This window comes from Sprattus sprattus, assembly GCF_963457725.1.
Source record: "Sprattus sprattus genome assembly, chromosome: 9".
Lineage (NCBI taxonomy): Eukaryota > Metazoa > Chordata > Actinopteri > Clupeiformes > Clupeidae > Sprattus > Sprattus sprattus.
The window spans coordinates 25,629,219-25,655,078 of NC_137928.1; the positions used below are offsets into that span (position 1 = coordinate 25,629,219).

Here is a 25,860-nt window from a genome sequence, read left to right on the forward strand (position 1 = left end):
TTAGCTTCGGATATCCATACTGCTTAAAAACTGTTAGCAAATGCTAACTTTGTATTCCCTTCAAGAAACTAAGTTGTCTTCCTGAAAAAGTAAGAGCGTGTGAGGGCACCGACAACTATCGTCGGGCCAACAAGGCATTCCGGGTTTTTGTCTTATTTGTGTCTGCAAAGACACCATGGCGGAAACATCGCAGTTTGGCGGAGGCTTTAATGCCAATTTTAACGTGACCAACACAGTGAAGAAAGCAAGCAATAACAACTCTGCATCAAATGTTAACGTTACACACTTGAAACGGAAATCTCGCCAGTCTCACAGAAGAAATATTCACAATCGGGTATGTAACTTTCGGTTTTTCCCCAATGCTATTGCGAATTCAGATACGGCTGAGTGATGGTGTTACAAACAATGTATTTCCTGATTTTTTTGTTTTGTTTCTTTTAAAGCTTACCTCATATGGTTGACGTCAAGTTGCATGCAAAGAGCTTGGAGTTCTAATATGTCTCTAACACTCTGAATGGACTTGATTAACGTTATTTAAAGCAGACCTGCTTTCATTTCAGTGTGCGTATCCCTAGGTTTGGTTTACAGAAGGTAATAGTGCTAGCCTTATTTTGCTTCTACACTTTATGTCAGCCCGCTGACAGACTCCTGGTAACGCTATGCCTTGAAACCTCACTGAACTGCACTGGAAGTCACTCCTGACATAAGCTTGTTATAAAACGTTATGGAAAGACCCATCGTTCCTCAATCAGGTTCCTTTGGGAGGACCTGTGTAGCCCAGTCTCCGGTATTGCATTCAGAATTTGTAATTTTGCAACACCTTTCAGAACTGGAAAAGGCCTTTTAGATGAGAAGCCTTTGGCTTAGAGCGGCCACACTCGCGGCCTGTTTAATCCACTAACTACCTGACTTAACTAAAAAACAAACGGGCGCATAGTAGTAGCTTAGGGGCACAGGTGGGTCGCAAATGGGGACAATTCCTGGTCCAATAGCAGAGCTCATATTTCCCTTATATTTCTGGCGCTGCATTTGCCGCACCTGCTTGCTGCTTCTTCACTGTTAGGGAATGCCGGGCGAGCTCCAAATCGTCAGTGCAAAATGAGATGATGACAAGGACAAGCCTGTATGAGGCGAACCTCGAAGCAACAAGAATGAGATGACTTTATGGTGGTGGTCTTAGTAGAGCAGATTGTAATAACTGTGTCTGTCATTTTAGGTGGTCCTGGAGAAAGTTCTAGGCATCACTACAGCTAGCAGTAGTGGTCTGGCCTGTGACCCCAACACGGGTTTGGTCGCGTATCCAGCAGGGTAATAGCTCTATGCTGAATTTCAGCTTTGCTAAATAATTTAAATTGTGTTTGAGACCCTTGAATGAAAGCCTTTCCTTGTTCCCTGAACACTTAGATTTTATATATTTTTTTAATCACAGGTGCGTTGTTGTCATTCTGCACCCGAAGAAGAATAAGCAGAGTCATATTCTCAATACATCTCGGTAAGCATCTGTGTGCGTGTTTAACTCTGCATGCAAAGGTCTCCAGAAAGAAGGTTACTCCTGTAATTCTATGGTTAGCCCCTTTTCTCTTCTAAGCCCTATTAATTACAAGGTGGTCCTCTTGGATGAATGCTAGTCCAATCAACATCACTCGCAGGCTCCTGTAAACACAGGTTTCCCCTCATGGGTCTGAAGGAGAGTAGCTGCTGCCAGCTGTACCAGGTTATAGGGAAGGTTATCTTGCTAGCCATCACAAGGGATTCGCTGCATATTCCTTCTTGTCACACAAAAAGTAATATTTAGATTCTCCCAGGCCTTTTCCATGTGAGGCTATATTTTGAAATGTCCACAAAATGAATTAGTACCATGCTATTTTTACTCCGATGCCAGATTGCAGCCTTGAATATTAAGGTTTGTGTGTGTGTGTGTGTGTGTGCGTGTGTGTGTGTGTGTGTGTGTGCGTTTGTGTGTTACACAGGAAAACCTTCTCTGCCTTGGCCTTTTCTCAGGATGGAAAATATCTGGTCACTGGTGAGGTAAGTACTTGGAATCATTCCTAAAATCCACAGAAAGAAAAAAGATCCTAAAAAAAACCCTACATGCACTGCATGTTCTCCCCCGTGTTTGTGTACAAGAGGGCAGACAAGTCTATCAGTGATTGATTGACCGGGGTCAACATGCACACATGCATATGCCTATAATCACCAGTGATGTGAGATGGCGAGACAAGTGACTTTGAAGGAGGATAAGTGCTTTCTGCACAGCCGTAGGTCACAGTTATGGGCCAGGGCGCTAGGCTACCAGTTGTTGTTGTGTTCTGATGTGGTCTGTAGCTGTTGCCATGGAGAGGTGGGTTGGTGGTGGGGAAGTTGTTGTACCAACATGCAGGGTTTTTAAACCACACACACACACACAAACACACACGCACAAACAAACAGTTTGGTCTATGAGGCAGGCGTGTGTTTGTTGCTATGCTGGTGTTGTATGACAAGCAACATACAAGGTCCCCCTTCTAATTCCCCCACATAATCCTTTTGCAGAGTACGAGAAGTGCAAAGCCTCTTAAATGGAGTTTGTAAACACATGTACTCATGTGTGCACTGGTTATGGGTTCCAAGGATCCCCTTCCCCCTCTTTCTCTCATCCAGCCCTGTTAGTCAGCTGAAGTAAACAAAAGGGTTTGCTGGGCTGATGTGCAGAAATAAGCACAAGATGTGTCAGACTTTGCATTCTGACCTATATACTCAACAAAGCACTGTATTGACTTTAGGGTTGTTTGTTTGTGTTCTTTCTTTGTGTGTGTGTGTGTGTGTGTGTGTGTGTGTGGGTGTGTGTTTGTGTCCTTATATGACTGTCTGGAGAGTCAAAGATGTCCTGCCCTGACAAGTTCCTCAACTCCCCCACCCCCCACTTATGTTCTTCTTTTGGTTTCTCTCTCACACACACACACTCACACACACACACACACAGAGTGGGCACATGCCATGTGTGCGCGTGTGGGACGTGGCAGAACGGGCACAGGTGGCAGAGGTCCAGTGTCACAAGTATGGGGTCGCCTGCGTGGCGTTCTCCACCAGCGGCAGCTATATCGTCTCCGTGGGATACCAGCACGACCAGACCGTCAGCGTGTGGGAGTGGAGGGTAAGTGGAGCACATACCCGTCTCATGACATCTGCCCAGCCAATCAGGGTTAAGCATAGATGTCCTGAACTGTACATGTTGACATGGATGAAGGGGGTTTATGTTTAGCCTCTTTTGTCTGCATACATTTCTTCTGAAATCTGTTCATTCAATCGTTTTAAGTGAATGTGAATTGTGTAGTAAGAAGCAGATAAACAATAATAAACAATCAATGCAATTGTTTGAAGGTGCTTGACAGAGCCCAGGGCATGAACACCCCCAGCCCCGGATAGAGATTGGTTGATTAACTGTTGTGGAAATGTACTGTTTAATAACTATTATACATAATAGATATTGTATATTAACTGTTGTGAAAACGTGGCTGGTTAGGTTGTTTGATTTTGAGCCTGATATCAATGTCCAGGAGAAGTGATGTATTATTTGTTTTATCCTATGAGATATGAGCTATTTCTGAGGCAGTTGGTACCTTTTAGTATTGATCAGTTTAATCTAAGATTGTCTGAGCAGTATAACAGAATCATTTACTGAAGAAATGTGTTTGCAAGGTTTCATAAGATCAACCAGCACTCACTATGTGACTGTGTGTTTGTCCATGTGTGTGTTTCTATGCAGAAGGGGACTGTTATCGCGTCAAACAAGGTCTCCAGTCGAGTGCTGTCTGTCTCCTTCTCTGAGGACAACAGCTACTTTGTCACCGCTGGCAACAGACACGTAAAATTCTGGTACCTGGATGCCTCCAAAGAGAGACGGGTACTATGCCAACATGCCCTTCAGCAAGACATTGCAATGCATGCCATTGGCTTTCAGATAATATAAATCAAGTGCTCTTAGGGCAAACTCACTCAGTAGATGTTCTGCTCCCACCCCCTAGGTGAACAGCACGGTGCCCCTGATTGGCCGCTCAGGGTTGCTGGGAGAACAACGAAACAGCACGTTCTGCGGCCTGGCATGCGGGCGTGGCACCATGGCGGGCAGCACCTACTCCATCACTCACACGGGCCTGCTGTGCCTGTTCAACGACAAGAGGCAGCTGGAGTCCTGCGTTGACCTCAAGGTAGGATTAACACCCCTAGATTGAACCTAAGCCCTTCCTCCTTCATTCCAGTTATGGTACAGCCGACAGGACAACATAGTGACAAAACCTTTGTTTATTGATTAGTATTGTTATATACTATAACGCTATTTTCAGGAGTTAAAGTGACTAAATATCAATAGTTATACTGATGGCAGATCAGATTACTCTTCTATTAGGGGGTTTAATTCTTGAGTTACTAAACCATGTACTTGGAATACCCCCCAGGTCTTCTGTTGAAGTGTTTGACACAGGATACAGTGGTGGTCAGATATACTAATGCCATTTACAATGTTCTTCTCAGACTTGTTGTCCACACAGATTTAGTTTTGCATCCAATCTCTTCCTCTCTCTCTCTCTCCCTCTCTCCCTTTCTCTCTCAGACTTCCTCAGCGGGGTGTCTGTCTGTGAGTGAGAACTATGTGTTCTGTGGGTGTGCTGACGGGTTGGTGCGAGTGTTCCGCCCTCAAGACCTGCACTTCATCACCACTCTGCACCGCCCACACCGCCTCGGAGTGGATATCACCCAGGGCATCCAGCCAGGGTGAGACACACACACACACACACACACACAGCCTTGGCATGGCATGGACATCACAAAGGGCATTCGACCAGCCACACACACATAGTAGACATTCAGGTACCCTTGTGCTCCAAATGGCAATGTAAATGTGTAATACATGCCTGTGTGTAAACATAAAGAAAATCAAGTGCACTCTGCCTGCAAGTAGACATCACATGGCCCTCCAGGCAGGTTGAGCAGACTTGTGCGCCTGGTGAGAAACAGAACTTGTGGGGGCTTTATTTAGTTAGTTATTTATTTATTTTTAAAATAATGACCTCAGCTTGCAGAGTTTAGTGTATGACTCATAGTCCTTTTAGGCAGCATGTGACTATCCATTTTGATTAGTTTTTTATGGAACAATTTTAGGTGATTTGTCATTAAGTATTGCTTTTTTTTCTCTCTCTCTCTCTCTCTCACTCTTTAGGCACTTGTTCACTACAGACCAGAGCGCAAAGTACCCAGACATGCTGGCCTTAACCTTTGACCCTGTTGCTAGGCATCTGACCTGTGTGTATAATGACCACAGTGTGTATGTGTGGGACTTGCGCGACATCAGGAACGTGGGGAAGGTCTACTCGGCCCTCTACCACAGCGGCTGTGTGTGGAGCTTGGAGGTGTGTTCAGCTCGGATCAGGGAAAGGGAAAAATGGGCAACCATTCGGTCCCATTCAGGAAGGCCTAACTCTGATACTCCTTTTCCACCAACGGGGAACGGGTTCTGTTGTGCTACCGAATCTCCCATCCACGCCAAATTTCGAACTGTTCTGAGCTTTTTGAACTAAAAACTAACTGGTTCAGGACTTGAAAAGTTGGTTCGCAGCTAGAGCCATGATGACGTTACTCGCTAGCTCGCGGGATGGTTCGTTAGATGTCACCAAGGTTTAAAGAATCCTCAACAGAACCGGTTCCAGAACCCATTCTATGTTGGTGGAAAAGGGCTATCATTGTAACCATCTTAATTTTACATTCCCCGGTCTACCTGGTTCGGATTTTATGGGGTAGTTTTAAAGTTTAAATCCAGTACCCTTTTTATGAAAATTATAGAATTGGTCCTCTAGCTGTCAGTTTTTTGGGCGTGGTGAAAGAACTAGAGTGTGTGTGTGTGTGTGTGTGTGTGTGTGTGTGTGTGTGTGTGTGTGTGTGTGTGTGTGTGTGTGTGTGTGTGTGTGTGTGTGTGTGTTCACTCCTGTTTTGTTGCAGACGTACCCTGAGGTGGAGGCCCCGTCTGCAGCCTGCCTGCCCCCCAACTCATTCCTCACCTGCTCGTCTGACAACACCATCCGCCTGTGGCTCCTGGACCCCCAGCAGGGCTCCAGCCAAGGCTCCATCCAGGGCCACGGCCTGCCCACCAGCCTGCGCCGCAACGTCTACAGCAATGTACGTGCAAGAGAGACACAGACACTGCAGCATCCAAAGCCATGCAAGAGACACACAAACTGACCATATATATATATATATATATATATATATATATATATATATATATATGTAGACACACAGATCTACATGCACATTGACACATTCTTGCAGACACAGGTATGTACTTATAAGACAGTAAGGAGGATGTTTGTGGATGGAAAAAAAAAACATTTGTAAATCGTTGAATATTTGAAGATCATGATGCAATTTCATTTTCATACATACATAGGTATGTAGACATAAACACACATATGAGTAAGCATACTGTACATAGAAAGACAAACACACACTCACTCACATACACAAATGTACATGCATCCATGCCTCAAAACATTGGATCAATAAAAAGTGAGAAAGAAGCCTGAGTTTCTGTATACACTAGGACACAAACTGAGATGCCCTCTAGCATTGGTGTGTGTGTGTGTGTGTGTGCAATGCATGTGTCTGTCCGCCAGTAATAGTCAAGGACATGCCCTGCTTCACGGAGACAGTAAGAACCCAGCTGTCAGAGTTGACTTGATCGGATATGACAGCAAAGCTGAGAGTGTAAAACGCCTATGAGTTGTTTTTCTGCTGTTGTGTGCTTCTTAGTTTTGACACGTTGCACTTGATCACTTTCCCTGATATTTAGCAGTAGTTGTATATGATTAGCGTTAGCTCGGCGGGTGGTGGGTGGCTACCAAAATTAGATAAATATAGTTTTTTGTGTAATCAAATGCTTTATCGGCCTATTAATGACTGTGTGTGTGTGTGTGTGTGTGTGTGTGTGTGTGTTGTCAGGACCTGATGAGGATCGTGTATGTGGGGGAGGACACTCAGCACTTGCAAACTGAGCGGGCAGGCGAGCGGGCAGAAGGGGGATCACTAGACGGCAAATCAGGCATCAGGGTTCTGGGCATCAGTCCAGATGGCCAGCACCTCGCCGCCGGAGACCGCAATGGCAGCCTGCGGTGAGATATGTATATATATATATTACACACACACACACACACACACATATTTTTTTCACCTTCGCACCAAAATGTTACATTTACACATACCCACCATTGCTTTACTTGTGTTCTTCATAGCACCTGTATGGTGCTCCTTTCTCTTCATGAATCTCTTTTGGTGTGTGTGCACTCACTGAAGCTGTCTGAACCCGACTTCCTCAACCTGCTACTCACTGGCTGCCTCGGTGGCCTAATCTCTTGGCAGGATCTTTGAGCTGCAGTTCCTGGATGAGATCGCCAAGATCGTGGCCCATGACTCAGAGGTCCTGTGTCTGGAGTTCTCACCCACTGACACGGGTCTGTAAAGACTCTTTTGTAAATCCACTGACGAAAGTTGTGTTGCCAAATTGGAATCCTCAAACTTGTTTATTGGATGGGGTTCATTATTGCAGAATAACACCAGATGGCCTTAAGTGATTCGCATTAAATAAAGTACACTTGAAATGAACGTTCTTAAAATGAATGTCCCCAGGCATTCTTATTTCTGTTCTGCAGTCCACTGTGACGTTTATTGTCTCCTCGTATCTGAGGGTTACGTGACGTGACCTGTCGCTGTTGTGTGTCAGGTCTGCGTCTGCTCGCCTCGGCCAGCCGTGACCGCCTCATCCACATCTTCAACATGGAGAACAGCTACAGCCTGGAGCAGACCGTCTACGACCACTCGGCCTCCATCACTGCCATCAAGTTTTCCGGTGTGTGTGCGCGCGTGTGCCCCACCGCACTCTCTCCATTCTCCCTCCCCCACTCTCACTCTCCCTGCCCTTCTGTCTATCCCCCTCTCCTTCTATCTCTCTCTGCCTCAGAAAGACCATGCATTCTTTGCTTACCTCTTTACTGTCCCTGAGGACATGTCCTTACATGTGATTAACACACTGTATCTCAAAACAGGCCCCATTCTGTTCCCCCTCAATACATGTTATTGTGCAATAGTAACACAGACTTACTTTTACTGTGTGTGTGTGTGTGTAGGTGAGGGTTCAGATGTGAACATGGTGAGCTGTGGGGCTGATAAGAGCATATACTTCCGCACAGCCGAGCAGGTAGGTGTGTGTGTGTGTGTGTGTTTGTTTGTTTGTAACTGAAGCACATCGTGTTTACATACCAGGTCTAGGATAAAGAAAGTCCAAGCTGTGGGTCAGGTCAAAGTTAAAGTTAGACACTGGTGGAGATTTCGAAGCTTTGAAAAAATGAATGGCTGGAAAATTCCACGAATAGGCAGCATTCTAACCAGTTTAGATGAAAGTGCATCTCTAACATCTTTAGTTGCTTCCGTTTCTTGCTAAGAGTATCTGCCAAGTACATTTGTTTGTTGTAGCTTTCTGAATGTGCTTTGTCTCTGGTTGTGTGCTTCTGCCCGGCAGACAGCGGAGGGGATGTCCTTTGCCCGTACCCACTACGTGGCAGAGAAAACCACCCTCTACGACATGGACCTGGATGCCACAGGCACACAGGCAGCCATTGCCTGTCAGGACCGCAACGTCAGGTATGGCTCTCTGTCTGTTTCTGACTGTCTGTCGGTCTTCTGCTCAAATGATTGGAATTGTGATGGTGGATGGATGGATTGACTGGTAGATCAGTCTATTCGGCAAAATTTCAAATAGAACAGGCTTTATCGAACCGTCCTATTTTTTTCTGTGTGGACATGTTTGCTGTTTGTGTCCTCTGTACAGAGTGTACAACATCAAGAGTGGCAAGATGATGAGGTGCTTCAAGGGCTCCCTCAGTGAAGAAGGTACTCTGCTGAAGGCAAGTTGTGTGTGTGTGTGTGTGTGTGTGTGTGTCTGTGTGTGTGTGTGTGTGTGTGGTGATGGCATGTTGAATGCAGAGTTTAGGTCTATTTTCCTGTCTGTATTTTGACTTGCGTTCCTCACAGTGACGTCAGTAGAGTGTGATTTCTCGAGCAGTGATGCAGATGGGTAACGTAGAGACTGCGTCTGTTTCTCTCCACAGGTTCAGATGGATCCCTCTGGAATTTACCTGGCCACCAGCTGCTCTGACAAGAACATCAGCATCTTTGACTACGAGTCTGGAGAGTGTGTGGCCGGCCTGTTTGGGCACTCTGGTACGCCCCACTTTTCTCTACACCCTCAATCTGATCTGTCTGTCCAACAGTCTCACAGTTTAAACAAATTAATAAATACAATCCGGAAAGATTGACTGTAAACAAACAAGTATCCAAATATATAGCTTTCTCACTCTCCATGCTGCGAGTGAGTTCTGGCCGTGTGTGGCTAATTCATATAGGTACGTATGTGTTCATCCTTTGTTTGTTTTGGATTTGCTTAGCTCATAGTTCGGAGGTGCACACCACGTTTTGCTGGATGCATGGCATGGAAAATCTAACCTGGCGCCACGACACAAAAGAGTTTGAGGCCAAAAGCCTCTGGTCAAGCACATGGTGTCTTTTAGAAATCATGTTTCTATTGTTCAGAGAAATGGCTTGGATGAACTTGACCTTGTGTTTACATTCAAGGTTGATGGCTTTAATAAGGTCGTGTTGGTCAGTGGCGGACCTACCATTAAGGCGAACTAGGCAACTGCCTTAGGCCCTCACCCAGCAGAAAGCCCACGATAAATTGCCCACCCAGGCACTGATGGGACGGCCTAAGTCCATAACCAACCGGCCCTCCCGCAGATATCGTCGGTTGCGACAGTTTTCCTTGCTTAAGCGAATACATTATATACCTGTCATGATAACCAACGGGATTCACTGTCTGCTATTTATACTACTCCTAGTGACCTGTATTCACACTCATGGTTACTATTGTCTTACTATTTTCTAATCTCCTCCGTCAGTCTTACTATGTTTATTTGTTATTAAATGTTAATCACTCTAGCCTAATACTTGCATGTCTCGCTCGTAGACACCTTTAACACCCCTACACACACACACACATAATCACACACCCAGCATGCAACACTACCATTACCACTGATGTTTACACCCCATCGTATGTTCTGTTCTGTTCATTTCTACAACAAAGTTCAAACCAGTGGCGGCGGACCTTAAGGGCGATTGTGGCGACGAACTGCTTTCAGGAAAAGGAGATTTTTTTTCTCTGTCGGCGTACTAATTAAGATAAATTGACAGCAAAACAATTAGGACTTCCTACACCAAATGTATCGATTCAACAGGTTTCTATAAAGGGTGGAACCCTACATCCAAGAATTGGAACGAAAGAAAATCATGGCTAGCACGCTGTGAAGTGGCTAACGCGGTCTGTATTTCTTTATTTGTAGGCTACCGCTGTCACTTTTCAGGTTGTACAGTGTGAATGTTCGCTTTTTGCCCTAACACTGAGTTATTTTCTTTGTGAAGACTTAGTTAGCTTTTGTAAGCCAATACTTTCGAGATCAGTCAATAAATATAGTTGGTTTTGACTTATATGTTGCCCCCTTCTTTACGTTGTTACTGGACATTTATGTGTCCTGTAAAGCTATGTTGCATCATACAACATTTGAGACATGTGGATAATGAAAAAGTGGGATAATTTAATGCGGAGCCAAATCATGTTTGCTTATGAAGGCTCCTGAATGCAACTTTCTTCCATATAACTAGCTACTGTAGCTATGTAGGTAGAGGGGAAATATTTTGATTGTGTGCTGCCATCTACTATACAAAAAGGTATTGCTGTATGAGTTAATCAGCCTACAAAAAAAATGATATTGCTTAATGTAGGTCGCCCTAATCATTATCAAAAAAATTGTGTACTCTTTCTCTGCTGACATTTATTCCTAAAGGCTCTGTAGTTATACATATAGGCCTAACCATCTGATACTAGCCCAGAGTTAAGCATATTCATCTAGCAAACTATAGGCCCTACCTTCCTTGGAGTGTTACAATAGCCAGTATCATTTTATTCCATGTGTCCATCCAGGCAAATTTGTGGATCCAAATGTTATTAAAAAACATATATAATGTTATTTCTTTGTAATCATCCAAAATTATGTTAAGTGTATGGGTATTTTGCATACATTGAGCGGGCAACGCGCCGTATATTAAGTGGGCCGCTCTGACAGACAACTCCCGGGCCACTTTTTCCCCCCAGTCCGCCCCTGCTTTGAGGTGGCCCTTTTTTTTTGCATTAAAAGGACGGATGAAGAGGGCCCCTGGCTATGTTTTCGCCTTAGGCCCCCAAATGACTAGGTCCGCCACTGGTGTTGGTGACCTCAGACACATTTATAAAATACTGTGGGTGTGGGAGGATTGGGCATCTAGTGTGTGATTTTTCCTGAAACCCAATAGGGAAGAGCTTATTAAAGAGATGTAGGCGCTGAACAAAACAAATCTCTTGACTTCAATTTCTACAAAGCACAAGAATCTTTTGGATGTTTTTTTTGTTACACAGTGGGATTAAGAACATGCTCTCCGTTCCCTTGTTAACGACAAATAAACGTTCAGGTGATTTATGAACTTGTTCTATACTCCGTTTTTTTTATGTGTCTCTCTCTCGCTCTTCAGAAATCGTGACTGGCATGAGGTTCAGTCAGGACTGCAGGCACCTCATCACTGTGTCTGGGGACAGGTGAGCAAGGGAGTCCGTCAGAATTTATGGACATTGTCTTTTTACATGATGTAATCAAATGCACTCAATCATTAGTCGCATGAATCACCTTAAACTTTGGGGGAAAACCACTGAAATCAGTCAAACTTTTGATGTATGTTTTTCCTGTGTGTTTGTGCGTGTAGCTGTGTGTTTGTGTGGCGCTTGGACTCCCAGATGACAAACGCCATGAGGAAGAGGCTGGCGGAGAAGAGGGAGAAGGATGGCCTCAGGAACACATGTGCTGCCAGTGAACAGCACGCACTGCGGTTAGACACACACATACACACTCACCCACACAATACACACTCAGTTGGTCTGCAGCTATCTGCTTACCGTAAATCCTCAAATAGTGGCCGGGGCTTTTATTTACTTAGGCTGCACAGCGCACCGGCCTTTATTTGGGGCAGGCCTTTATTACTTACTTACCTTCTGTTATATCCTTTTATTACCGGTATTTAAATCAAATAATGGGCATAATTACAGTAGGCTAATATCATTCATTGCATGCGTTCAACATTTCCTGCATATTGCGTAGCGCTTTAGGTGCAGTGTCAACGTAACAATAAACATAGAAGTTATGGTCTCCACTGTCAGTCACAGAGGAAAAGATTTCCAAAGCTTTGTTTGTTAATCATTTTTCTAGACACTCTATTATGCTTATTGCGGAATGAAAAAATCCATTCGTCGAGGCTGGTTTCCTAACTAACTTTCTTCCTACCTCCACCTGCTAGTCGGGATCTGGTCTACTTGGCTGCATTCAGTTCATTATTTTGCTTCTTCCCGTATCAAATTCGTCTCAGGTCAATGTCAAACTGCTTTTCTCCCCAATGTTCTTCAGCATACACCTTCTCTTCAAATGTAATACCAAATTTTCGTCTTAGAGCCATAGTCAACTTCTTTATGATCCATTCTGGACAAAGAAACCTAGCCAACTAAAATGTTACAGATAAACAACAGTAGGCTACGATACGTGCATTTAGGCTAAACAATAACACATACATACCATTGTTTGGGACAGTATCATATCTGTTGTCCCCTTGATCGTCCTATTCAGTGCATATATGTACAGTGCCTTGCATAAGTATTTACCCCCTTGGATGTTTTACCCTTTTATTGCTTTTATAAATCAGCCATGGTCAATATAAGTTTGCTTTTTGGACAAATAAATTCACAAAAATGCCCTCTTTAATGTCAAAGTGAAAACAGATTTCTACACAGTTATGTAAATGAAATAAAAATATGTAATAAAAATAAGAGATTGCATAAGTATTCACCCCCTTTAAAATAGACTGACTTAATTCATCAGAGGTCCAGCCAATTGGTGCTAGAAGTCTCACAATTAGTGAAATGGGGATCTGTGTGGAGTGAATGTGTCTCAAGTGATTGTAGTATAACGACACCTGTGTCTGGAAGGTCCAATCACTGGTCAGTATTCAGTAATCAGTATTCCTGGCTATTGTCACAGCATGAAGACCCAAGATCACTCTAAGCAACTCAGAGAAAAGGTTGTTGAAAAGTATAAGTCAAATCACAAAAAAATGTCCAAGGCACTAAACATCCCCTGGAATTCTGTTAAATCCATCATCAAGAAATGGATGGATTATGGCACATGTGTAAATCTGCCTAGATCAGGCAGTCCTCACAAACTGAGTGACCGTGCAAGAAGGAGAGTAGTAAGAGAGGCCACCAATAGACCTATGACTACTCTTTCAAGCTTCAGCAGAAACTCTGCATACAACTGTTGCCTGGGTTCTTCACCAATCAAAGCTTTATGGAGAGAGCCACTGTTGAAAAAAAGTATCGACTACAGTTCGCCAAAAGGCATGTGGGAGTCTCCATGGTCAAGTGGAAGAAGGTTCTGTGGTTTGATAAGACCAAAGTGGAGCTTTTTTTTCAACAGTGGCTCTCTTCCATGAAGCTTTGATTGGTGAAGAACCCAGGCAACAGTTGTTGTATGCAGAGTCTCTCCCATACCAGCTGCTGAAGCTTGAAACGTATTAAGGCACTGTAACTCAAATTTTAGCTTCCTTTTGTCTCCTTGAGTCTGTGTTCTGCTGGTATAAACATAATCTGGTGTTTAGGGGTGGGAAAAAAAATTGCATTTTTCAATTTCTCTCGATTGTCTCTAGAACGATTCTGTCTCGATTCAGAAAAGTTCATAATCGATTTTTTTAAAATTATTATTATATTTTTTTTTTACACATTCATTTCGTGTTGAAATGCAAGCTGCATCGATTATTGCATTGTTCATAGAAAATCATAATTGTGAAAGGAAAAGCTTTTTCTCTAATAAAAAAAAGAGAAGGTAATTCATCTGTTGATTTTCTTTAATTATCAAACACAAAGTAGACAGTGATTTGAGACTGAGTAGCAAACTCAAATGTTTTAAAAATCGAGATTCATCGATAATCGTTTTATCGTTTTAGAATTGATAATCGATAATCGGGTAAGAATCGATAACCGGGTTAGAATCGAATCGTTGACCTCTGAATCGGAGAAAAGAGATTCCCACCCCCACTGGTGTTCCAGTGTTTATGATCACGGCCACGTTCATCTAGATTAAACCTGTATTAGTTTCATTTTTGTGACCAGTGGTTTTGGAAAAGAGCCAGTCATCTGAAGCCTGTTTTTTTTTTTCCCTACGTGCTATTCCTGACTTGGCTCATACTTGGGTAGTTAATTGCCGTAAGGGGGAAGAAACATGCCCAGTGTGTTCATGATGACTTCGTAAGTAAGCAGTTTAAATGAACTGTTACAGTGTGTTTAGTGGCATAAAAAAAAAGCTATCTGGAGCTATTTTTAACTCTTATCAGAGAGTGCTACCATCCCCATGTAGCCTGTGGCTTTGTCTGTGGTCATGTCTATGGGTGTCTATAATTTTTTCACTGAGCACACACGTAACATTTCACATCATCGTAACCTTCTGGTCGACTGACAATTAATTGCTTGGAAAACAGAAATTAAATATGTACATTTTGAATATAACATTAAACATAGTTCAGGTGTTAAAAAAAAGCTCTGGGACACCCTAGCAGACACAAATGTTGACTCTGACGTAATTTTCTGTCGAGAGGCACTTGTGGCCTGGACTGTGAATTGACCTTAACAATAAGCGACTGCTGCAACCTAATAATAATTACCCAATAAAGTCAATAAATAATGACATATCATGGCAGCGTTCATAGACAAGCTAGACATGCCATGCAGAAATAGTCTTTTTTGATTATGTTTGGTTTGTTTGCCTGTTTTATTTATTTATTAGTTCTTAAACATATTAAGGAACAAGTAACAATAAATTAATGAACTAGAAGAGCCCTTGAAGAGTGCACACCTCCATTTCCCGTGATTTGGATTTGCTCAAATTCGAATGGGTTCTTCCTTAGCCCATGCTACAATTTCCCCCAAGTTTCATGACAATCAGGCTGATGGTTTTTGCAAAATCCTGCTTACAGACAAACTGCGACGAAAACATAACCTCCTTTGTGGAAGTTATTAAACACAGGGGTTTTGTTGTGGTATTAGCACAAACCGCAAGATGGCATTCTTCGAATACCGCAGTAATAACATTTCTTCCGCAGGTGAGCTAAATTGGAGACCGTGGTTATACATCTGTTTCCCTCTACATATTTACAAGTTACTGGTTCATGCAGAGGTGGCTAATGCTGCTCCTACCTTGTGAAAGCTTACAATAGTTATATTTATGGTTGTGCCACATCGGGTTCTTTATTCCCCCCACATGTTTGTAGTTGCCTCTTAAAAGTCAGTGCTGCCTATTGTTTTACCTTATTAGAGGTATCTGAGGCACCAGTGATCAGCCCAACCGATACAAGTGATTTAAAGAAGTGTGTGTGTGTGTGTGTGTGTGTGTGTGTCCAGGAGAGAAACCTACATCACGGTGCCCGCAGTACTAGATGTGGCCCAGGAGAAGGACGAGGCAGAGGAGGATGCAGCATTGTGTGACGAAGAGCCACACACCCCAGCTAGGGTTGAATCATACCAGGGTGAGTGCAGAGAGGTTGCGCTGACGAAACGCCGATCGGACCACACAGACTCTCTGGGGTCAATAGAAACTTCATTAGGAGTGGCTAACGGCAAGGAATGCTAACTGATATGACCCTGAAATGATGTCACCAGAACATCTCTGATAGTTCTTCCCCCTGGCCTTCTTGAGGCTTTTAGCCTACGGTGAATTTTTATTCCTAGATTATTCTGGCCTAAATGTGAATTGTTCAAGTATTACGACGTAGAGAATTACTTTATTATAAAGCTGTAATGTTTTTGTTAGTGATGCTGTTAAACTGTTGGACATCCCTGCTTGTGTTTCAGAGCCTGGTGACTCCATGCTGCTGCAGACCAATGGCAGACTGCCTATGTGGGCTCGCAAACTGGTGAGAACTGTGGGAAAGATGGACAAGTAAACAAACGTGTATCTAAATAATTACAGTATGCCAGGGGACTGTACCTTTTGACCCAGACCCTGACTTTAATAATTGCTCTCTTCATTTTCATCTCTCCTCTCTTTCCGCCCAGCTCTATTCCTTTCTTCTCTCCTTGTTTCTTCTCCCTTAATCCCCCTCTCCTCTTATGCCACCCAGGCTGCAATGAGCTCCGCTGACCCCCTGGCCCCTGCTGCTGCTGCTCCTGCTGCGGGCCCCTACCAGCCGCGGGGGCGCTGGGCGGAGCAGTCGGACCCCCAGGCCATTCGCTCGCTGCTGGAGACACGCAGTTTGCAGCTGGCCCTCTCACCAAGCCCCCAGAGACTGGACGGGGAACACAGTGCAGACGGGGAGGAAGAGGAGGCTGACAACTCTCACTTCCACCCCCAGAGCCTGGATAGCCTCATGGATGAGGAGGAGGAAGAAGAAGAGGAGGAGGATGAGAAGGTGGGTCTGTGTGCGTGTGTGTGTGTGTGTGTGTGTGTGTGTGTCATGAGGTATGTTAAATATTGATGTTTGGTGTATTTGTCATGCTTCCTGTGACTCCACTGAGAGTCTACCCATCCATACATTATTTTCCACGTGTCAGCCTTTAGTGGTCTCTCCTCCTGACTCCCATCAGGACTCACCGACTGCTGCTGTTTCACTGTAACCCCCTCACCCAGTCACATGAGAGTGATCTGATTTGGGTGACTCACTTTTCCCACACTCCACACACACACACACACGTACCCCGTACAGCATGTGACTGAGAACGAGCTCCTGAGTGAAGTCATACTGTGTGGGTGTCTGTATGAGGGAGAGGGGGGGAGAGAGAGAGAGAGAGAGTGAAGAGAGTTAAGTCATGCTGTGTGTATGTGAGAGACTCGGAGATCACCCCTCTGAAACACGGTTGGTGGTGTAAACTTAAAGGGAACTGGCACTGGTTTTTGGCAGGAGTGGGGGAGGTCAGAGAAAAAGGAGAAGCAAGTGCAGAGAGTGTGTGTGTGTGTGTGTGTTTGTGGGGGGAGCACTTGCCAGCCAGCGACAGGAGAAACAGAGAGAGAAGATATGAAGGGCAAAGACTCCCCCCCTCATCTGTCTCCCCCTCTTTCAGTTTCACTGCAGCAAAGCAGCAGCGAGTCAGCACCTCCGTCTTCACCAGTCTGACGCCTATGGCCACAGGTGAATGGAGCCCATCGCTATGTCTGTAACCACGGAAACCAGATCGCTGACCCTCGCTCTTGCGTATTCTGGGATGGGTTACTACAGGTTACTAAAGGGTGACTAAATATCCACCGTATTCCTCTCTCTCTTGTGTGTGTGTGTGTGTGTGTGTGTGTGTGTGTGTGTGTGTGTGTGTGTGTGTGTGTGTGTGTGCAGAGCTTGAGCGGCCACTTTGAGGCGGGTTTCCAGAGGCCTGGCTCCTTGCCGCTGCCTGCCGTGGAGGAGCTATTTGGCCCTGAACGCAGCTCTCTGGAGAGGAGCGACTACATCCTGTACCCGGCCAACAGCACCACACTCACAGGAGGAGATGGGTAAACACACACATTCTCACACACACACACACTCTTATTCCCACACACTCACACCCAGATGCATACAGAACCACCCGCACCGAGTCAGCATGTTCTCCAAATTGGCAGGACACATTTATAGTGGAATCAATATGTAATCAGACTTGATTGTCTCTGTATTGCTGCACGTGTTTCCGACTGTCTAAGTACAGTTGAACTGTCAAACACCAGGGTCATAGTGGGGGGGGGAACCAATATTATGCACTGTGTTTCAATCTCAACTCAAAAATATGTGTGTGTGTGTGTGTGTGTGTGTCTGTGTGTGTTGGTTCTCTTTCTCAGTGACTTTGACGTGAAGGCTTTATGTGAAGTAGGGGAGGAGCTGAGCCCAGACAGTGCTTGTTGCGTGGGCTCAGCGGAGAGCCGGGGGTCCAACCAGGAGCCGGCGATGGATCGTGAGTCCTTACCTACTGACCCCTCTCCTCAGCACCACCGCCCCCAACATAGAGACGTTTAACATTGACTCACATGGTCATAGTCTGTATTACTCTAAGTTCAGAAAAGGGCATGGGTTGTCCACCATAGTTTCTCTACTTCTCAACCATCAGCTTTCATAATTGGCACAACATCCATGATGTCTTCATCTGCTTTTTCTTTCTCGTCTCCATCCATCCATCCATCGATCCATCTTTTCACATCTTGTCTCATCCTCTCTTCTCTCCATGTGTGTCTCCTGTCCTCTCTGCAGATGCAGCAGACACGGACTCCATGAGTCAGGTGAGCTCCACGGGCAGTTCCGGGGTGGAGGAGGACGAGGACGAGGAGGAGGCGCCTGAGATGCTCCTGAGGCAGCACTTCGACACGCTGGCCAACAACCTGGCCAATGACGGTGAGCTCTCAACTTCGCTCTACCCTCAGAGTCCGGCTGACGCAAGAATACACATAAGTGTGTCTGCTCACTCACCCAGTCAGGTGCTGTTCACGGGGCAAATATGTCTATATATTCATGTGTGTGTTTGTGTGTGTGTGTCCCAAAGCGGAGAAGTTTGATACCGACCTCCGCAGCCTGCAGCCAGCGCCTGACAGCAACTTCCTCCACCCGCGTCTGAGCATCTCCACACGCTTCCTGTCTCGCTTCCAGAACCGCGTGCGGTCAGTCACACACACAATCACACACACTCATGTACTGATCCCTTTTGTGCCTATTAGTGTGTTGTGGGGAGGAAAGCAAAGTGTTCACCAGCTCTGACCTTTTAAACATGCATGACTGACTGCACAAATATATATATATATATATCACACAGTGCCACTTGAAAGTATGTGAACCCCTTGAGCACTTAAGAGTTTTCTGTTGTTTTACCATGATTTTTCATTTTTTTCATCACCAATTTTCCACAGATGAAATGTCAGGTTTATGTTTATCATTTGCATGTACTTGTTTAGAGGGAATTGTTTGAGTAGCCTAAAAGCTAAATGAAACATGGAATTAGTGTATTTTCAAAAGTAAGTGAACCCCCAGCTGAATTGGTAAAGTCAAGCAGGTAACAGATTCGGTGAAACATATTTGGGTGTAAAACAACAGAAAACTCTTCAGTGCTCAAGGGGTTCACATACTTTCAAGTGGCACTGTATATATATATACACACACACACACACACACACGCACACACGCTCTCCTTCAGTGGCGCTAAGTTCACTGATGTCCTCTCTGCCCTTTCAGAGGTGTGGGTTGTGGCGTGTCTGCCCCCCGGTCTGCAGTACTGCCCCCCAGCATCACAGAGGAGTCGTCCCCCAGCAGCAGCCCCCCCGCCCCCACCCCCACCCCCACTCACCACACCCCACAGGTAAGAAGCGCTCCCCTGGACAGGCCACTCAGCAGAGAGCACTCATACTTAGGAGACATGATGTTGGCCATTTGGGGATTTGGGTTCTAGGGGGCTGTGTATAGTCAATGAAAAGACATTAATGACCAAATGTTCTGCACACCAGACAAAAACCACAGTTCACTGATGTTAAGCCAAAGGGGGGGGTTCACATATTAACAGGGATTAAAGGATTCCGGCACCGTGCCGGATTTCTGGTGTGCGGCGTTTGGCTGCGGAAAAAAGTCTAAAATAATAATTATTTTTTTCTTTTTAAACACACGTCTCAATATCATCACCATTACTTTCGAGTTTATGAGTTCGTCTGCCAATGATATGAAAGGAGCACAACTGTCAGGCGCTCAAAATATCATTATTAGCCAATCAGAAGTAGATTGGGGCGGGTCTTGTGAAAATGTGCTTTCAGCACCGTCTTTTTTTTATATCGCTCTGCCCTATGCTACGTAGAGACCAAAGTAGAGATACTGTCACACCGAAGCAGAGTAAATTCAAGAATCCTTGGGATGATGCCCTCCTAGTTGATAAAGGATTGAAAAATAAATGGCGCTGGGCATGGATAGAAGAGATAGGGAAGGACAGTAAGCCTTTTGGTAGCCGGTGTAAGAAGTTAAGAGAAGCAGGTGCTCTCTTGTGCTCAAGAAAGCCACTGTTTGCAACTAGCGGGGAAAAAGTGCTTCCAGTGCTTCCACTTCATGAGTTAGACCCCGCTCATAGAGCGGCTGTTCACGCTATCCAACACGCAACGCTTTTAAAAATTTGAAAATACGCGTGAGTACGTTCATTGCAGAACACAATCTGTCTTCCATACTCGCCCAACCCCTGTTGAATTTATGCCAAAAAATAGCTGAAGTCAAAATTGCTTTGACTAAACTGTCAGTATCCAATCAGCATGCCAGGTATTTTAACACACGGCATAACACCAAAAGACGTATTTCGGAAAAGCTAGAAAACTGCATGTTTTTCTTAAATGACGACGAAGCCACCAACAACAACATAGACAATGTCCTCGTTCGTTTCTTTAATGAAGATGACAATGCAGTAAAAACTAGAAAAAAAAACTATGCTAGAATAAAATATGTATATTTTAATTTACGATTATTTCTTTTGAACAAAGTAGCCTAATTATGGAAATGTTGCAATATTATTATCTATAGTTCACTGTTGCACTTTAACGGTTTAAAAAGTGGATCCCTTTCCTTTTATATATATTCTCAGTGAAATGGTTGCAAATCAAATCTTCTTCCACTGACTGAATTTCACATACCCTTATAACATGTCACCTTATGATTGTAGGTCATCTTGAAATCTTCCAAGGACAAAGCTTAGCAGCAATACTTGATATCAAGAGAAATCGTAAATGCTACATGTGTTAGTACCATATTGTAGTGAGTACTATTGCTGACCTTCTTGGGATTGCAGCTTCGAAAGTCCCACCATAATCTGCCATCATTCATTTCTAAATGTTTTTTGTTGGTTTTTTTGACCCTGTAAATGTGTCCTCGCCACAGGACCAAACACCCCCTCGCACTCAACCACATACAAAAAAAGTTCAGGCACAGGATTTTTTTTTGCTTTAACCCCTGTATTAAATGTGTTGTAATTCACAGTTCACCTGATTTGGATGTAAATACCCTGAAATGAATGCTGAAAGTCTGCACTTAAAGTACATCTTGAATTGCTTCATTCCAAATCCATTGTGGTGGTGTACAGAGCCAACATGATGAAAATTGGGTCAATGTCCAAATATTTATGGACCTAACTGTAAGACTAAGATTATCTGTGCCCTAAGGCTCTGCTCTGTAATCACATTTCAACATAAACGGTTTGTTCCCTTTGCGCCCCAGATCTCCGTGAAGCCTCAGCAGGTCAGTGACTGTTCTGTGGACCTTCCCCCAGTGCCTGAGGAAGGCAGGAGCCGAGGTGAGTCATGGCTGTTGTCTTTTCTTTCTTGCTCCACTTGTTTGGTGAGTGTACAGTAGCAGGCTGGGTCTGAGTCATCTGTGGCAGCCAACAGTATTAGATTAGTTTTTGTTTTTGTTTCTGTGGAAATGCAGGCAGAGTTTTTTTGTTTCTTTGTTGTACCACTCGTTATGTGAGATTGTTTGAGCTGAAAAGAAAGATCTCTGTGTGTATGTAGGACTGAATTTTTCAGGATGTCATTGGCATCCTCAAACGGTGCCTGGTACGTGGGTAGCCTGTTAGTTTGATTCTCAGAACTCCATGGGTATAATTATGGCTCCGTGTTGACTTGGGGATCACACACCTTTTGGATATTAGAATTTTCGGAACCATCTTCCCACAGATGGGTGGATCTCAGTCCTACTCTTATTCCCCCCCCCCCCCATCTTCAACATACTTGACTTAAATCCTCAGTAGCAGTCCTGATTAGCCTGACCATCTAATTTGGCTAAGCAAGAGCAGTCGGCCTGTAGTAACGCTGACTTCAGTCAGGTTTTCTTGGAGCAGGGACAGACAGAAGATGCACAGGACAGGGTTTGGCAGGGGTTGACCTATGCTGTAGCTGGATGGGCCTTCATTCCTGTGGGTAGGGGCATTTTGTTGATGATTTTGGAATAATGCCGGTGTTGATGGTTTGATTGGCTATGAAGCTGAAGCGGTGAGGAGCTTGAGGTCCCGCCCACCAGGGCCCAGGAAGCAGCACTCGGCGCCCACCCAACGCCGGACACGCCCCCTGCTGAGTCGCCACAGCATAGCTGCCATTGGGTGGAATAACCCCCTGGGAGGTGTGTGTGTGTGTGTGTGTGTGTGTGTGTGTGTGTGTGTGTTTTGGACTGGGTTTGACGGTGCTGCACAAGATGATGATAAGATCAGGTCACAGTGGGGTTGAGACTCTTATTTTCTTTCTCTCGCTGTAACGCGTCTTTGTGTGATTTTGGTTTGCACCCTTTTCATAATTTTCTGTTCACGGTTCCTCTTTTGGCCAAAGAGGCTGGTCTGTTTTGTTCCTTTACCTATGGTGTACGGGGGGCCTGTGGGTGCCATTTACCATGTAGATCAACCAATCAGGCATGAGAAATGTCCAGATGACAGTCCCCTATCTTCTCCTCCTCTTTTGAGTTGATTTGCAAATGTGTTTATTTTGTTGTTCCCTGCAGAGATAACAGACAAGACCCTCTCCTCTCAGTCCTACATTGAGAACATGGCCCCCTCATCAGCCCAAAACACACTGAGCGGCCCCTCTCCCAAACCCACCCTCCCGGGATCAGAGAAGGATGCTGGGCTCCGCTCCTCTCACCAGAGCTATATGAGCACCACCACCAGTTACCGTGCCAAGGTGTCCCGGACAGGGGCTCAGGGGGAGGCCCCCAGAGGCCCCACGACGGAGGAGCCTTTCCAGCCAGCCAAAGCCTCGGGCCCCAGGGGCCCCTCCATCCAGGACCTGAGCATGGAGCACGGAGACTTTAAGGAGAACCTGCCACCACCTCCTCCTCTGGCCTCCTCTTCCACCATCGCTGCATTCACCTCTGAGACAGGTCCAGCCAGCCTCCCTTCCACACCCATGGCCACTGCGGCCTCCTTGAGCGCGTTTCCTGGCAACCACAGCGCTAGGGCAGCCCTCCGCCTGGATCTGTCGGTCTCCGAATGTTGCAACTCTGGCCGCTCGTCTCCCGCATCCCAGAAATCCCGACGGCGGACCGCTCCAGAGGGCGCAGCCCGGCAGGCGCTGGTGACCCCAACAGAGATGAGGTCGTTGGGAAAGGAAGGGAAGAGGCGCATCAGCGGCATTGAGGATAGCATGACCCCCCGCTGTCCTCTCGGCTCCATACCCCCCACGACTCTCCCTGCCTACTGCCCATCTCCAGAGCCCCCTCAAGCCGGAGCGGCAGAGGGATGCCCCAGATCGGAGCCCCAGGTCCAGCCACAGCAGGCCGACTTCCTCCCCGGTTCAGTGGCATCTCCCGCCGTGGAGAACATGTCTTTCCCAGACTGCCCAGCGTCATGCTCCAGTCCATTGGACTCAGGTGAGTAGGGCGGATGGGGGAGGTTTGACCCACTGTACTGCGGCTTGTCAATTTTCATGCAAAGTGTTTAATTTTGTACTCTGAATTTAAGCCAAAAAAATGTTGGGTATTCTTTGTATTACAGAAATGTACTAATATTTCAAGGTACATACAATGCATTTACAGGGAAAATAATGATTAGGTGTCAGGTAGGCAGGGTTAGTCCTGCAGTTTGATTGATCTTTGATTAAGGTAGTCTTACGACTGAACAGAAGTCATTGGAATTGAGAGTGCTCTTTCTTGATGTCATGTTCCAGATACACGTACTCTGTCTTGAGTTGCATTGCTATCTCATGTCTGAACGCTGGCGAATGGCTACTAATCTGGTTACTGGTTACTCCTTTTGGGCTTCTAGCTGATCCAGTGGAGTTTGTGACCTTGCAGACGTGTAACCAGATGGTGAACGAGCTGAGGCACACCATGAAGAGAGCCGTGGGTCTGTACAGCAAGGTGAGCACCAACACAAGGGTCTTTGTCTCAGGGGAAATACCCACTCTCCACTAATGCCTGCACAACGGTGCCTGTGTCATACTAGGATGAGTTCTGCACATAGTGATGCTGTAAGGTAACTTGAGTGTGAGAATGATTAAGCTAACGGACTTACCATTCAGATGACCTTCACAGGAATAGAGACCATTTCAGAGGCAAAGTTGCTTTACTTTGGGTCTGTTAAAAACAACTGAAATGACTACATGTTCTAGCTGCATTAAAGAATCAGGAAACTTTCACAACACCTAAAAGGGAAAGGCAGACTCTTACTGGCCAAGTCTGGTAGACGTTGACACGTCAATATTTCTTACAGCAGTTGTAAAGGTACAAGCCACGAGTTTTGGCAAAAGCCTGTTGACATTTGAGCTCAGCAGCCAATCAAAGAGCTCCTTTCCCTTACATGCTCCTTGAAGCAGCATACTGATTGGCTGGAATAGTGTATGGTCCGAGCCACTTTGTTTCCTATTTAGAAAGCCAGGACTATGTACGCCAGTATTGATGTTTTTAGTGCACACACAGAACAGAGAGTTAGTGGACTGAAAGTGTTTTGGATTACAATGGCAGACTGCACCTTTCAGGTAAATGAGATTGAAGTCTGTAAAGATATAGTAAGATATAATGCTGTCTGTCTGTTCCCCCTCCACAGCTCTGCTCCCAGGCTGACCTCCCAGATCAGGAGGCCCAGATGCTGTCCATTCTGCAGGAGGCATTTGTAGGGGTGCGTCACGAGCTGGACTCCGTCTGCATCCCCTCGCCCCGACCTCCTCTTCCTCCTCCAGAGGACTCCCCCGGCCGCCAGCTGAAGGACCAGCGTGCCGTGGCTCTGCTAGAGCGCTACTCCGAGCTGCTGCTCCAGATGGCGGAGAAGAAGATGGACACCAACTGAACTCATTCACCAGTCCCAGTCCCTCACCCCTTAAATCCACGTCAGATATCAATGCCCTACTGCTCGCCTTTCAGTTTCTAACATGCATGAGGGTGTGGAGTACATACACACACAAATCTGGGACTTCCTATTTACTGTGAACACTTTACAGCAACCAGCCACCTTAAACAGTTTTAATGTACCTTTTTTTGTTTGTTTTTACACATGTTGACTGAACGAAGATATTTGCCTAATATTTGTATGTCCATATGTGGCCAAGGTGAAAAAGTACTTTCTTCACAAACACCAAACATTGGGATTTTAGGAGTGGTCCTTTTTCCAAGGTTTCTTTTTAAAATGTTTTGGTTTTTACACTTGCCGAATTAAGTATATTACACTGGCTTTTATTACATTGCAAGTTAGAATCAGACAAAGTCCTTTTAGATGAATGGATACTAGCTCCAGCTGAGGATTTTTCAATCACTGCTGACCAATATGTTTTGGCCTGTGATCTGCACCAGAGTTTTCCTCTCAATCAAGTGGTTAGTTACCCTAGAGTTACCCTTTGTTTTCTTTTGTATTTCTGGTCATCCTCTGGTATACCTTACATATATCATATCCTAACAGCCAAGTTAGGCACAGGGCATGCTGGTGCACAGAGATGGTTTTATCTTGTTTTTTGTTTTGTTTTGTTTAAACAGTATTATTTGTCATATGAAAAGTTCCTTTTCGTCTGTAATATTATCAATGTGCAATCCTCTGATATCCTTGTTTGTCATCTTTTTCGTTTCCATGTGTAAAAATTACATGTAAATATGTTCAGTATTATTTTAAAAACCTTCATTACATTTTTAATTTGATAATAAATTGTTTTATACCTTTCTATAAGATGTCATGTATCAATGGACTACTCTCTCACAAAAAGCCCTGAGCTGTCCACT

General features: G+C 45.0%; 1 protein-coding gene across 1 annotated transcript; it reads left to right on the plus strand.

Moving 5' to 3' along the window:
- Positions 1–25,807, plus strand: wdr62 (WD repeat domain 62). Its single transcript, XM_080844200.1, has 32 exons — positions 1–334; positions 1,217–1,308; positions 1,430–1,492; positions 1,971–2,028; positions 2,963–3,133; positions 3,746–3,883; positions 4,005–4,187; positions 4,589–4,749; positions 5,195–5,384; positions 5,971–6,147; positions 6,970–7,139; positions 7,387–7,478; positions 7,748–7,873; positions 8,151–8,221; positions 8,543–8,664; positions 8,852–8,927; positions 9,132–9,243; positions 11,644–11,707; positions 11,872–11,994; positions 15,605–15,729; positions 16,055–16,116; positions 16,324–16,611; positions 17,527–17,681; positions 18,003–18,115; positions 18,409–18,549; positions 18,698–18,812; positions 19,381–19,504; positions 21,388–21,463; positions 22,144–22,287; positions 22,660–23,526; positions 23,921–24,015; positions 24,701–25,807. The coding sequence occupies exons 1-32, from the start codon at positions 176–178 to the stop codon at positions 24,938–24,940; spliced, it is 4,893 nt and encodes a 1,630-aa protein (XP_080700326.1). The 5' UTR covers positions 1–175; the 3' UTR covers positions 24,941–25,807.
- The last annotated feature ends 53 nt before the right edge of the window (positions 25,808–25,860 follow it).

What these genes read in the sequence shown, in the direction of transcription:
- wdr62 (XM_080844200.1), top strand. Translation starts at nt 176, where the DNA reads ATGGCGGAAACATCGCAGTTTGGCGGAGGCTTTAATGCCAATTTTAAC. An exon ending in ACCCAGGGCATCCAGCCAGG is followed by an intron (nt 4,750 to 5,194) that starts GTGAGACACACA and finishes CTCACTCTTTAG; the next exon opens with GCACTTGTTCACTACAGACC. An exon ending in CCACTCACCACACCCCACAG is followed by an intron (nt 19,505 to 21,387) that starts GTAAGAAGCGCT and finishes TTTGCGCCCCAG; the next exon opens with ATCTCCGTGAAGCCTCAGCA.